Source organism: Phycodurus eques, chromosome 18 (genome assembly GCF_024500275.1).
Source record: "Phycodurus eques isolate BA_2022a chromosome 18, UOR_Pequ_1.1, whole genome shotgun sequence".
NCBI lineage: Eukaryota > Metazoa > Chordata > Actinopteri > Syngnathiformes > Syngnathidae > Phycodurus > Phycodurus eques.
In genome coordinates this window covers 15,363,431-15,376,019 of record NC_084542.1, presented here as the reverse complement: position 1 = coordinate 15,376,019, position 12,589 = coordinate 15,363,431, and the positions used below count along the sequence as shown (strand labels likewise).

At 44.6% G+C, this 12,589-nt stretch overlaps 2 protein-coding genes across 3 annotated transcripts; both read left to right on the top strand.

The window, feature by feature from the left end:
• Positions 1-751: 751 nt before the first annotated feature.
• On the top strand, positions 752-6,564 carry LOC133416789 (F-box only protein 30-like). The gene is made up of 3 exons (XM_061703985.1): positions 752-861; positions 2,344-4,410; positions 4,813-6,564. The coding sequence occupies exons 1-3, from the start codon at positions 775-777 to the stop codon at positions 5,005-5,007; spliced, it is 2,349 nt and encodes a 782-aa protein (XP_061559969.1). The 5' UTR covers positions 752-774; the 3' UTR covers positions 5,008-6,564.
• A 79-nt stretch (positions 6,565-6,643) lies between these two features.
• On the top strand, positions 6,644-11,559 carry LOC133416907 (polyunsaturated fatty acid lipoxygenase ALOX8-like). 2 transcript variants are annotated; one of them, XM_061704250.1, is made up of 14 exons: positions 6,644-7,394; positions 7,976-8,180; positions 8,591-8,672; positions 8,751-8,873; positions 8,960-9,063; positions 9,139-9,311; positions 9,564-9,707; positions 9,786-9,989; positions 10,049-10,135; positions 10,210-10,376; positions 10,649-10,770; positions 10,850-10,950; positions 11,043-11,213; positions 11,299-11,559. In XM_061704250.1, the coding sequence occupies exons 1-14, from the start codon at positions 7,248-7,250 to the stop codon at positions 11,473-11,475; spliced, it is 2,007 nt and encodes a 668-aa protein (XP_061560234.1). In that variant the 5' UTR covers positions 6,644-7,247; the 3' UTR covers positions 11,476-11,559. The 2 variants fall into 2 exon arrangements, with proteins under 2 accessions (XP_061560234.1, XP_061560233.1); XM_061704249.1 differs by lacking the exon at positions 9,564-9,707 and having other exon boundaries at positions 6,644-8,180.
• The last annotated feature ends 1,030 nt before the right edge of the window (positions 11,560-12,589 follow it).

The window sequence follows — 12,589 nt, the reverse complement described above, 5'->3', positions numbered from 1 at the left end:
GTGGGGTGGAAAAGCTGTTTCCACATACCCCAACTTTCTACTGTTTCCATTCTACAATTATCCAATTCATTAATATGCACCTGAATAAAAATGACTGATTTTTAAAAATAATTTAAATAGAAACGATTCTGTTTTCTCATCTTTTTATGATTAACGGCAATAATGTTGGGGTAATTAAAGAAATGTTCATAAAAAAATGGCATAACCCCAACAATAGTCTTTTTTTATCTTGCTATTGAACTGTCAGATTTTCATAGACTGGGAGGATACGCGGTACAGAAAACGGATGGCATAAAATACATTTCGTTTGTGACGTGTTTATTACACCATTTAACACGCTGTACTGTAATACTACAGATTGTCAAGTACACCACCCTAATATATATTGGAAAGACAAACACACAAAACTAAAGCCACAAGGAAAAAAAACTCAAATAACTAGGCTTTTTTAAATTAAAAAAAAAATATATATAGAAAACCGGTTCTTTGCCCTAACAAACATGGCGGCCACGTTAACGTTTAAATGTAGCGGCCCGAGGCAATCAATGCGGCGAGTACAACAACCATGAAAAGGCAATTTTACCGTAACCGGCGTGTGTCGAGGTTGTCAGGTGTAACTAACGCGGTGATTTGCAGTTGTGGCCTAATAAGTTTCAAGAAAACTCGATAGTATCAAGTGCGCTTGCGATTTTGCTGGCTATCGGCTAGGCTAATCGGGATAACTTTGCCGGTCACGTGACCCGGAACGGCTCAGACGAGGAAGTCTTGGTGCGGATGTGTTCTTATCATCCTTCACAAAACTACACGCACCGCCGCCTTTATTCTTGTCCAGTCGAACGCAAAGCCTTTAAAACGGAAAAGGTGAGACGCACCCTGCTTTGTTCCCGCGAGGTGTTCCCCCCCCCCTTTTCTTTTTTCTCTCTCGTTAGCATGGAGTAGAGACAAGGCAACTTCTGACAATGCTAGTTGTTGTTAGCTTCACCAACCGTGATTTAAAAAAATAAAAACAATTTTTTTAAAAAATGAGCCCTCAGCTAACATAGTTTTTACAAGTTTGGAGTTGAAACTGACAGCAGTGTGGCGGTTAGTGCGACGGGTGCTCTTATTTTCAAGAACCTAAACTGAATGCGTCGGTTCACAGACAGCAAAAGTTGGACGACTATCGCAGACGTAAACTTCTATTTATGCGTCTGTATTCAAGGTGGTGTAACACAAGTACTGGACAGTATTGTTACCTTGGCTGCTTCAAAAGTTGCAAATGTACTTGTATTAGGGTTAGTACTTAAGTAGTACCACAGATTCTTGTCAGTCAAAAAGGTACTATTCAACTTTTGTACTTTGTAAAAACCAAAAAATAAGTGCAGACTTTGAAATGTACTTAAGTGCCAAAGTCACATGCATGACAAATACTTGTACAAGTAGAAGGACAGATTGAACTGTAGTTATGCACGTTAAAAACATATATTATTATTATTATTTTTAAGTAGACTGAAGTAAAAATACAGGTTTTTTTATTGCATTTTGTTAAAGATGTCGACTTTTATGCCATCAAAACAATGTCTTCCCATAGCTTCATTAATGTTGTGAACAAATTGCTTAAAAATGCCAAATTAGCTAATGGAAAAAAAAAAAAAATCCAAACGCTAGACGCTTTTTGTTGTTGCTTTTTTTATTTGGGGGGGTGGCACAAAATGTATTTTCCGGAATCAATCTTTTATCTGACAAGGTCAAACGATCATTTTAAATAAGGTCACGGCTGAAGATTATCTTGGTTCTCCGAATATGTTGCCGGTGACATTAATGTCACCCCCCCAAACCACCTCATAAGACCCCAAGATCTCAGTCAATCAAGATCCGAATTGTGGTTGACCTTACCGCTTTCTATTTGTTTTTTGTATGTCATCAGCCACGGAGGTTAAAAAAAAGTATTTTGATAAAGGAAGAAGTAGATATGTTTAAGTGTTGGGAGTAAAAGTTTAAAGTTGTCAGAAAAATAAATGTTCAAATAAAGTACAGATATCTGAAAAATCTACTTGAGTACAGGAATGAATTATTTGTACATCATGACTTCACACCACTGACTCTCGACCTAGAAAAACATTTCTGAGTGCCCATAACGTCAAATTGCATGTTTGTTACTTTTCAGAGCCATGAGATTAGCATACCTTGAACAATGAAAATCTTTATGTGAAAAGTAAAGTCTGCGCCATAACGACAGGTTCAGGGTTTGGGAATCTCGGGCTCTGGTCGTCCTACGCGGAGTTTGCCTCCCAATTAGGACAAGCATTATAGAAAAGGAATGAACGGATGTCGTAACATTTGTTTTGTCCCCTTATTCGACAGACTCTGGAGATGGCCGAGGAGCATGCTCACTGCATGTCCTGCGTCAACCAAAGATGCATGTTCAGACCTCAGCCGGGCGTTTCCTGCGATCTCACTGGCTGCCCGCTGGTGTGCGGCGCCGTGTTTCACTCATGCAAAGCTGAGGAGCACTACCTCCTGTGCCCGCTGCTGAGGGTACCCTGCCTAAACAGCGCCTACGGCTGCCCCGCCACCATGGCACGTAACCAGATGTCGGCGCACCTGGAGGTGTGTCCAGCCGGGGTGGTGTGCTGCACCATGGAGTGGAACCGCTGGCCAGTCAGCTGCACGGACTACTCCTCGTACGAGCGCTTGAGTCGCGGTGTGGAGGAGGAGGAGCAGCTGGACATGGCGCTCGCACTCCAGGACCAGCGCACTCTGTTGGAGTCGCTCAGGTTGATCGCCATCGCGCCCACCGTCCAGAGGGGTTCGCTCGGCCCTGCGACTAAGATTGCCAGGTTGATGGAGCCGGGATCGTCCGCCTCGACGGAGTTGCGAGCGGCAACGGCGAGAGAGCGGATCGCCAACGGTATAAACGGACTGAACGAGCAGCATTACAGCAAACTGTATGAGGCCACTCTGGAGACAGCGAGGAGCTTAGCCACTGCTTTGGAGCTGGTTAGCGGTGCCAACTCATCCGATAGCCGGGCGGAAGGCTTGCGAGCAGAGGCCGCTCTGCAGGCCGGCGGACTGGACAGACCGGTGCAGCGTCTAAACGGACAAATTGCAGACGAGGCTACGGAAGAAGAAACTAGTTTGTTAACAAATGGCTGCCTGGAGATAGTTACACAAAAGGACACGGTTGCGTCTCAGGATGTGGTGATGTCTACTTTGGAAGACAGCAAGGAGACGGCGCAGAGGAACTTAGGCGCCGCGTTGGAGGCGGTTAGCAGTGCGAACTCATCCGGTAGCCGGGCTGAAGGCGTGAGAGCAGAAGCCACTCTGCAGGGGAGCAGACTGGACGGAGCGATGCAGCTTCAAAACGGACGAACTGCACACGAGGCTGTGGAAGAAGAAACTAGTTTGTTAACAAATAACTGCTTGGAGACTGTTGCACAAAAGGACTTGGTTGCGTCTCAGGATGTGGTGTGTGTCCCTTTGAGGGCTCATGTGGTGTTGCAAGAAACGGGGCTGGTCTTAGAAAACCACAAGCCACAAGAGTGGATGCTCCCTAGGAGCCAGACTCCTGTCAGTCAGTGTCAATGGGAAACCAAGACAGACGATAAAGCGGTGGACACCTCGGATCTGGAGCAGGATGATGACCCCGTGCGACTCGGAGAAATGGATCCCATCACAGCCGCCCTGATCTTCTGCTTAGAGGAGTCCAGAGACTGCAGAAGGATCTCAGATCCGCTCCGCGTGGACGGCGACCACGTCCACTTGGGCACGCAGACGTTTCCGTTCCCGGCGGCCATCCTGGTCACGAACACAAGGGTCGGGGACGTGGCCTCCGCGTCCGCCTGCGACCACGCCGCGCTGCAGAACTCCAGCTCCCTCCGCCTCGGCTACGTTCAGGAACACTTGGAGTTTGCGGGGGTTCCGCATCACTACTGCCTCCCCAACAACGCCCGCTACCAGCACACATTTCCGTTTGTGTGCGCGCAGTCCTTTCGCCGAGACGAGTTTTCCTCGCATTTCACCAACGTCCATGGTGACATTCACGCTGGGCTCAACGGCTGGATGGAGTACCGCTGCCCGCTCGCTTTTTACGGCTGCACTTTCTCCCAGCGGCGGTTTTACCCCACCGCCCCGGGGGCCAAGGTGGTCCACGACTCACACCTGAGGGCCTTTGGGGTGCAGCCTCATCCCGGAGCCAAACTCTCCTGTGATTCACAGTCGGACCAGTTCAGCGGGCTGCCCAACGAGATACTGTGGCACATAGCTGGCTTCCTAGACAGCTTCAGCCTGTGCCAGCTGTCTTTGGTGTCACGGACCTTGAGGGAGGTATGCGCCAGTCTTCTCCAGACCAGAGGAATCGTGGAGCTGAGGTGGGAGAAGAGGCAATGCTCTGGTGATCACAAGACGGCATCATGGCAGGTTAAACACAAAGTGAGTTTAACGTCACGCAAACGCAATTGATGGCAAGCAAGCGTGGCCCGGTTATCGGTTTAACAGTTTGAAAAAGGTCACAGTTTCAATACCGCTTAAACTTTCCATTACCGGTATGAGCAGCCATGTGCTATTACGAATTCCACTTGAGTTCTAAGCAGGACACGCCCCACTGCAATATGATTGGCTGCTGCAGCTAGCATGCCTGGATGCAGCAGCCAAGCCAAGTCTCCGAAGTCCCAGCCGATGGCCCAGGTACCAAAATGCCAGGTCTGCCTTTGCTATGGACCCGTTTACCGTCACATTCCCACCGATGGACAGTTTAGAGTCCTGACACGCGTATAAAATCCAGCCAATCAAGCCCAATGGTGAGATTTTGTTGTTGTTTTTGTTTGGCTGCAGGTGTGGCGGTTCAGCACTGCCTTCAGCCCGGTGCTGACGTGGGGCTTCACGGACATCCCCAGCATGTCGAACCACCTTAAGAAGTGCCAGTACAACACAATGGAGCACCGGACCGAGCCAGTGCCCCTCCCCGCCATGTGCCCGGCGCAGAACGGATGCTGCCTGCGCCGTGCCCTGCGCCACGTCAACACTTGACCACGCTCCCAACATATCAACTCTCACAAGGATTTTTGTTTGTATGGGATTGTAGAAAAATGTAAGCCCTGTACCTGAAACGCACTCCAAAAGGAATGGGAACACACTAAATGGTTGAAAAATAATTCATGTAGTGTATAATTCCCACAGGAACTGTCAATTAAAAAAAAAACTGAAATAAAAATACACTACTCACAAAAAGTTGAGATATTTGGCTTTCAGGAGAAATTAACGTAAATGTTTTCACATGATTTAGGTCCCTTCTGAAATTTTATATGAAAGTCCAATATCCCCAATTTATCTATTTAAGTACACTTAATTGCTTTAAATAACACCTCACTGCCAATGTGACTCACTTATTTGATGAACGAAATGTGAAACATCACGGAATTGTTTTACTGCAAAATAAAATATGCACAATAATAGATTTCTATGTGATGTACGAAGAAAGTGTATTGCACAAATGATGACAGAACAGTCTGTTTGTCTGTTTAGCCTTGCTTGAATGTTAACCCAATATATATATAACCCAATATATAACCACGGTTAGTTTTACTGCATTTGTTTCACGTTTATGGTCTGTCAAAAAGAAATATAGGCTACCTCGTGGCTTATTTGTGAACCATCGTGTTTGTTCCCTTATGAATCTGTTTTGAATCAAATCATCATTATTATGAAAAACTATTAGCTGTACGGGCAGTGTTTCGAGTCACATTTAACCTGCCATACATGTAAAAATAAGTTAACCACTTAATAATTTATACTCCCTATTCAGATCTTTAATGATGCACGATGGATGATTCAAAGGGTAAGCGGTATGGAAAATGGATGGATGGAAGATCCTGTTACTTCCACATGGAAAATGAAATGTGCATGTATAGGCCTACTGTACATTATTTACAATACATAAATGTATAATGTACACTGTTAGTAATTGTTAATGTAAATGTTCTCCAAAAGGCTAACAGCACCTGGTATTCCCAAGCAGTCTCCCATCCATGCACTAACCAGGCCTCACCCTGCTGAGCTTCCAAGTTTGAGCATTTTCAGTTAGTAGGGCCATAAGCCAATGTGAAATTATGTTTTTCATGACAAAACTCACCATCTCAAGCTATGAGTTTGTATATGACAATTTACTGTACAGCGCTTTTAAGGGTTTCAGATTTAGGACGCATTGCAACCAAACCAACTTCGTACAGACAATCAAAAGTCCATAACCAGGCACTATTCACGCCCACAGCCAACGTAAACAGTTTTGTATGACTTCTGTAGAAGCAGCTAAAACAATAGATTTTATTAGTTATACATACACTGGCTTTTAATATATATATATATTTTTTAAACCCAAAATTAGCTTAAATTAACAATTGTACTGCCTCAAATGTTCAAATTTGGAGGTTCCACAGCATCAAACTGGGGATATATGGTAAACACCAGCAGCAAGACTCAACGTATTATTTTTAACAACACACGAGAGAGAACATGATTTGACTGCTCAGAGCAACAGTTTCACAACATCGATAATATTGTCAACATGCATTCAGCTGCACAAAAGAATGACACATTTGCAGGCGGGGATGTATTGTCCAATGAATGTGTAAGGGGGTTTGGTGGGGATGGGGGAAATGCTTATAAAACTAGTTATATTGAATTCATGTGCAATTTCAGTGAAGACTTTCTGCCAAAATGAAAACAAATCCACTAAGCAAAAAAAAAAAAAAAAAACCCACGTAGACTCAATATTTGCTTTCGGGCCTCCAAAAAATATGTGGTGGCTCAGATCTGGCCCCCTGGCTTAGAGTTTGACACCCCTGCATTAGATGGTCGTACTTTTGCCTTATTTAACCATCCGCCATTTCTTAACGCCTTTCAAAAAACTTAATTTATTTGTGTGAGTAACTGACCTGTACCGCCAACTGGAATGCCAAGTAAACCTTTGAACATAACTTGTGCTCAACTAAGTCAATAGCGACTTCATTCATTAAGTAAGTAATCAATGGCGCACACCTGTGTCTGCTTACTGAGGGGGTTGGACCAGAGTCCACTTAAAAGGCAAGTTCTGTCTTCTCATCAATTTACTTGTGTAGAACTGCTGGCACCCACATGAGCAGCAAGACTGTGGCGGACGAGTTTAAAAAAAAAAAAAAAAAAAAAAATTGCAGTTTTTTTGTAGTAGTGACTAGCTGTACTAGTCACTACTCAACGGTGTTTCTCAACGGCGTCAACCCTTGTTGTAAAAAATGGCAGAGTACATGCTGACAGTGACAACGGGTGACATGCTGCACGCAGGCACCTTTGATAATCTCTACGTCACTCTGCTGGGCACAGAAGGGCAGTCCAACCGCACACAGCTGACTGGTGTCGGGCTGGTTAATCAAACTGAAAAGGTACACTATGTTGAATAATACTCCATGTTACTCAAAAGTTCTGGATTTTGGGGTTGAGGGTGAAATTTCAGAATGTACCCTAAATTCGCTTCACAGGTAGACTCAATTTGACCCCCTCTTAACGTTTGAATGCATATGTTCAGCAGGTTTTTGAGCCATAAATGGACCCATAGGTTTCGAAGAGACTGGATGAGTCACAGAAAGGTGTAGAAGTAGATGTCCTTTGGGAAATGGGGAATTTTGCCCATCAAGAGAACTCTTCAAATGCCAATTCTAATTGAATTGAATTGATTTGTTGGTCCGTTCATGGGTCAAACACGTTTTGAATTTTGCAGTTCAGCAAATAAGTTGCACAAAAAGTACTGAAATTGAACGGTCAGACGTTCCATGACGGCAATTTCTTGGCATCAAGATTCCACCAGATGATGCCAAGGATAAAACCACTTAATGGATGTTTTTCAGAGGGGGGGGGGGCAAAAATAAAATCTGCGAATTCACAAATATGCAGGGGTTGACCGTTTGCGAGTAGCATAACTCTCGTTTCAAGTTCTTTTTGCCATGAAAAATGTTCTCACCCGCAGGTGGGAATGTTCTCGGTGACGTCCGCGTTCACGTTACGGTTCCTCCTCCTCCTCCAATTGGAGAAAGATCCTTTCCGTGAATTCCAAGACGCGGAGTGGTTTTGCTCCACGGTGGTAGTGAGGACGCCTGAGGACGATGACGTTTTCTTCCCCTGCTACAAGTGGCTGTCCAGGGGCGAACTTGTGCTTTTGCGAGGAGGCAGAGGTTAGTGCTGCGCACCAAATATCATCCGTCCATTTTCAATAGCATGGTTTTCCCGTCTATTGAGAGGAAAAACTCTTACGGCTCACCCCCAAACAAATGTCAAAAAGTGGATACACTGGTTGATTTTGTACCTTCTGCAAAACCGTGTAAGAACATTTCATTGTTCTGCCTGTCACTATACGTCACTGGCCTAGATAGGATGTACTAAGACAGGAGATAAATATTCTGTTTTACTCCACTTTCTGCTTGTTTGTGGTCATCTTTGGTGTGTACTGACAAGCTGTAACTTATTTGTTTTTTATTTTTGCTTCTTTTACTGCTTTTGTCAGCATAAAATATCCATTTGAATTTTAAGTGATTGAGTGACGTGGGTGTGATGAGTTTAGTTTTTGCAAAATGTCCTCTGGTAGCCACAAAAGCATTTGAAGACTACTATCCACAACTTCAGGACCAACGGAAAAAGGAATTGGTCCAGCAGAAGTTGACTTATAAGTAAGTCTCAGTTTAATTCAGCTAATAACTCGTGGAAGTGGTGTCCTGACTCTTTTTGTTTTCTGTCGTCGTCGTCAGATGGGATGAGTACGCTGAAGGAATGGCTTACGTCTTAAGCATCAAAGATCCAAATTCCCTCCCGGCAGAAGTCCGCTTCTCGTATTCAAAAGCCAGGCAGTTTGCCTACAGAATAAAGTTTGCGTGAGTGTATTAACCTTTTATTGTCTCAAATTCATCTGTGGACAACTGAATGTTAATAGTTTGCACATGCAATGGGTTTAATCCAGAAGGGATGAGCTCTTGGAGAAGGGTGTACTGCATACTTTGGGACGCTGGGAAAGCTTTGAGGGCATGAAGAATGTTTCCTGGTTCACAAAATCAACACTTTCAGGTGTCGTCTGTAATTAAAAAGGAAAACGATTACAAAAAAAAAAAAAAAAATGGAAAATGAATGAACTCTGTCCAGAGAGAGTGTCTCAGCTGTGGAAGAACGACGACTTTTTTGCGGACCAGTTTCTCAACGGCGTCAACCCTTACGTGATCCGGCGCTGCGCCAAGCTGCCGTCCGACTTCCCGGTTACAGATGAAATGGTCAAGCCGTTTTTGGCCAAAGGGACCAGTCTGACTAAAGAGATGGAGGTAGCAAACTCATCAACGCGCTTGCGATGTGACCTTGGCAGAAGGCACTGTTTTTTAAATTTATTTATTTTGCTGCCGCAACTGCTATAAAATGACTAAAAAGTAGCCCTTTTTCAGACTAGTACCTTTTACATTGTAGCTGTGCTGAGAAAACAGGAAAAAGGTGCTTTTCAAATTGGAAGTTGTGACGTCTAGTAATTGGCCTTCAAATGCAACGTTTTCTGCTCGTGTATATTCTCCGGGCTGTTACAGAATGGCAACATATTCATTGTCGATTACAAAATCATGGAGGGTCTGCCAACAACTGTTATGGACGGTAAACGAGTTCCTCTGGCGCCTGCCCTCTGTCTACTTTACGTGACTCCTGAGAAGAAATTACTCCCCATTGCCATTCAGGTCCGCCTTATTTGTCTTAATTGCGTGAACATCTTCTCAAATCGGCTTCTAAGAATTGAAATCCTCTCCCTCCCGCAGCTCGGCCAGCGGCCCTCTGAGGACGATCCGATTTTTCTGCCCAGCGATTCTGAGGCGGACTGGCTGCTGGCTAAGCTGCACGTGAGACACGTCGACACCTTGCACTGCTTGTTAGTCAGCCATTTGCACAATACTCATTTGATAGCGGAGGTTTTTGCAATGGCGACGCTTCGCAACCTGCCGACGATTCACCCCCTGCACAAGGTAAACGCACGGCAGGAGAAAGTGATCGCTGTAATGGTAACGCCTCTGTTGCCTTCCAGCTGCTGATACCGCATCATCGAAGTACCCTCCATGTGAACACAGTCGCTCGTGCTGTTCTCTATGGCCCAGGAAGATTTTTTGAGGATGTATGAAAGTGTTTGACCGGCAAGATCTCCTCGGAACCAATCGGTCGACTGATCAAATGTCACTTTTGTTGAAGTCTTCGATTTCTGCAGAAGGTCAGCTGCCTCTCATGAGAAGGGCGCTCGCCCACTTGACCTACGCTTCACTCTGTGTCCCGGAAGATATCGCTGCCCGAGGTCTGGAGTCCATCCCCAACTTTTATTACAGAGATGATGCTTTGAGGATGTGGAATGTCATTAACAGGTGAGCGCCTGCCTGCTGGTCAACACTGTTGCTGAGTAATTTGACATTTCTCCACATGGTTAATGTGATGATTGAAGAAAAAGCTTTAGGGGCATATCTGGCAGCGCAAACTCAAACGAGTCTCTATCACGGATTAGTTGGTCAGCGGTAGTCAACTACTTTTTTGCCACCAGGAAGTAGCCTGGTGCCAATCATCGACATCCATTTTGAAACGTTGTCTTTGAGTTCAACATTGACATGCTCGTTATTTCATATTCTCTCCCCCCCCTCAGCTTTGTTAAGGCAGTGGTGGCATACTATTATCCACTGGACAGTGAAGTGTCTGCAGATTCTGAGCTCCAGGAATGGGCCAATGAGATCTTCAACTATGGGTTTCTGGGTAATGTTGCTTCAGGTATTTCCCTGTCATTCTCACTTTTGAATCGGTTTCTAACGAAGTGTAATGCAGGTTCACCAGACTACCTCTTTTGCAGGTTTCCCTTCAAGCTTTCAAAATGTGGAGGAGCTCATAAAGTACATCACAATGTTGCTCTTCACCACGTCAGCGCGACATACTTCAGTGAACATGGGCCAGGTGAATGCTTTGTGAAGTTCTTAGACTAAACATGGAAGAAAAAGTTGCGTTTGCTCTGAAGTCTACATTTGATGGCTATGTGTTCCCTATAGTTGGATTATCTAAATTGGATCCCTAATGGTCCTTTGTTACTACATCTGGCTCCACCAACTGTAAAAGGAAATTCTACCATGGATGAAGTACTGTTGACTCTGCCCAACAAATCATTTGGATCAGTCACCATGTCTCTTAATTGGTTCCTTAGCGAGAAGTATGAGGATTTTGTAAGTTTAACACCACTGTTTTTTGACACAAGATCACCACGTTAGTTTTCGTCGCTCCTTCAAGGTGTCTGTTTGCCTTGGCCAGGTCCCTCTAGGTCAGTATCCTCAACGTTTTAGTGAGCCTGCGGTCTTGAGGATGATTGAGGATTTTCAAGCGGAGTTGTCGACAATCAGCGGCGCCGTCGTGAAGAGGAACGAGGAGCTTCAGCTGGCTTATCTGTACTTGAACCCCAAAGAAATAGAGAACAGTGTGACTATTTAACAGATGTCAAAAGGAAACGCTGTCTTGGGCAATACTGGCTTCAAACTGATAGCCTGGCATGATGTATTTGAGTACAATAGCTTTAATGGTCAATAAAGATTCACCGTTGGTTGATTTTGATATCGATCGCTCCATTTCTGCACTCAGACCTCTGGGAAGAAGGCTTGTTCCCCCACTTGGCACGTATCAGCGCCAACATCACAATTGTTCAATAAGCCAAAACATGGCCAATGGCCTCAATTGGCAAAATGTATTTGACTTTAGCACACAAACCGAATGGTCACCATGACATTTGTATTCTCTTCTACCAACATTTTCCAAAATGTTGAAGTGGTCAAGTTTATCACCATGGTGATCTTCAATTTTTCAGCTCCGCATGCAGCTGTCAATAACTGACAGGTGAAACAACAGTTAATATTGAACTCAAAGGTGTGTGTGTGTGTGTGTGTGTGTGTGTGTGTGTGTGTGTGTGTGTGTGTGTGTGTGTGTGTGTGTGTGTGTGTGTGTGTGTGTATACACACAGAGAAACCTGTAAAATCGGCAAAATTCTCAACAACAAAAAAACTGTCATCTTCATAAGTGTTAGGAGTTGAAACTGCTTCCATTAACATGACTTTAACATACCTCACAGTTTTTATTCATTCTAGATTTAAATTGTTTTTGAAATCCGTAGAGTTCAGGTGCAAACACAATAATTTGGTTGGACCAAATCAGCTGATCCAAAACCACCTACAGTTGGCATTTGTTTGACTACCAGACATTCATCCCCAACGGTTCCTTACTGCTGCGCAAGTCATCTCCGACCGTCAAAGGACAATCCGGCTCGAAGACCATTTTGGAGACGCTCCCAAACATTGGCGTGACGCCAAGCATTCTATATGTGATCACACTGAACGACTCTGATTCCGTAAAGTGAACATTAACTTCTCAAAGAAAGCTCAGGACGACGTCGTCTTGAAGTTACGAAAATACTCCTAACGACATCATGTCTTTCCATTTTGCGATGCTGGCAGGTGCCACTGGGTTCATATCCTGACCAACGATTCCAAGAACCTGAAGTCAAGCAGATGATGGACTTTCATGCAGTTTTCCATCCTTGGTGAAGTCATCAAGG

Excerpts from the sequence above, each read along its gene's own strand:
- LOC133416789 (XM_061703985.1), top strand. The coding sequence starts at position 775 with ATGTGTTCTTATCATCCTTCACAAAACTACACGCACCGCCGCCTTTAT. Across the intron at positions 862-2,343 it reads AAGCCTTTAAAACGGAAAAG|ACTCTGGAGATGGCCGAGGA; the intron begins GTGAGACGCACC and ends CTTATTCGACAG. Across the intron at positions 4,411-4,812 it reads CATGGCAGGTTAAACACAAA|GTGTGGCGGTTCAGCACTGC; the intron begins GTGAGTTTAACG and ends GTTTGGCTGCAG.
- LOC133416907 (XM_061704250.1), top strand. The coding sequence starts at position 7,248 with ATGGCAGAGTACATGCTGACAGTGACAACGGGTGACATGCTGCACGCA. Across the intron at positions 8,874-8,959 it reads GCCTACAGAATAAAGTTTGC|AAGGGATGAGCTCTTGGAGA; the intron begins GTGAGTGTATTA and ends GGTTTAATCCAG. Across the intron at positions 10,771-10,849 it reads TCTGGGTAATGTTGCTTCAG|GTTTCCCTTCAAGCTTTCAA; the intron begins GTATTTCCCTGT and ends CCTCTTTTGCAG.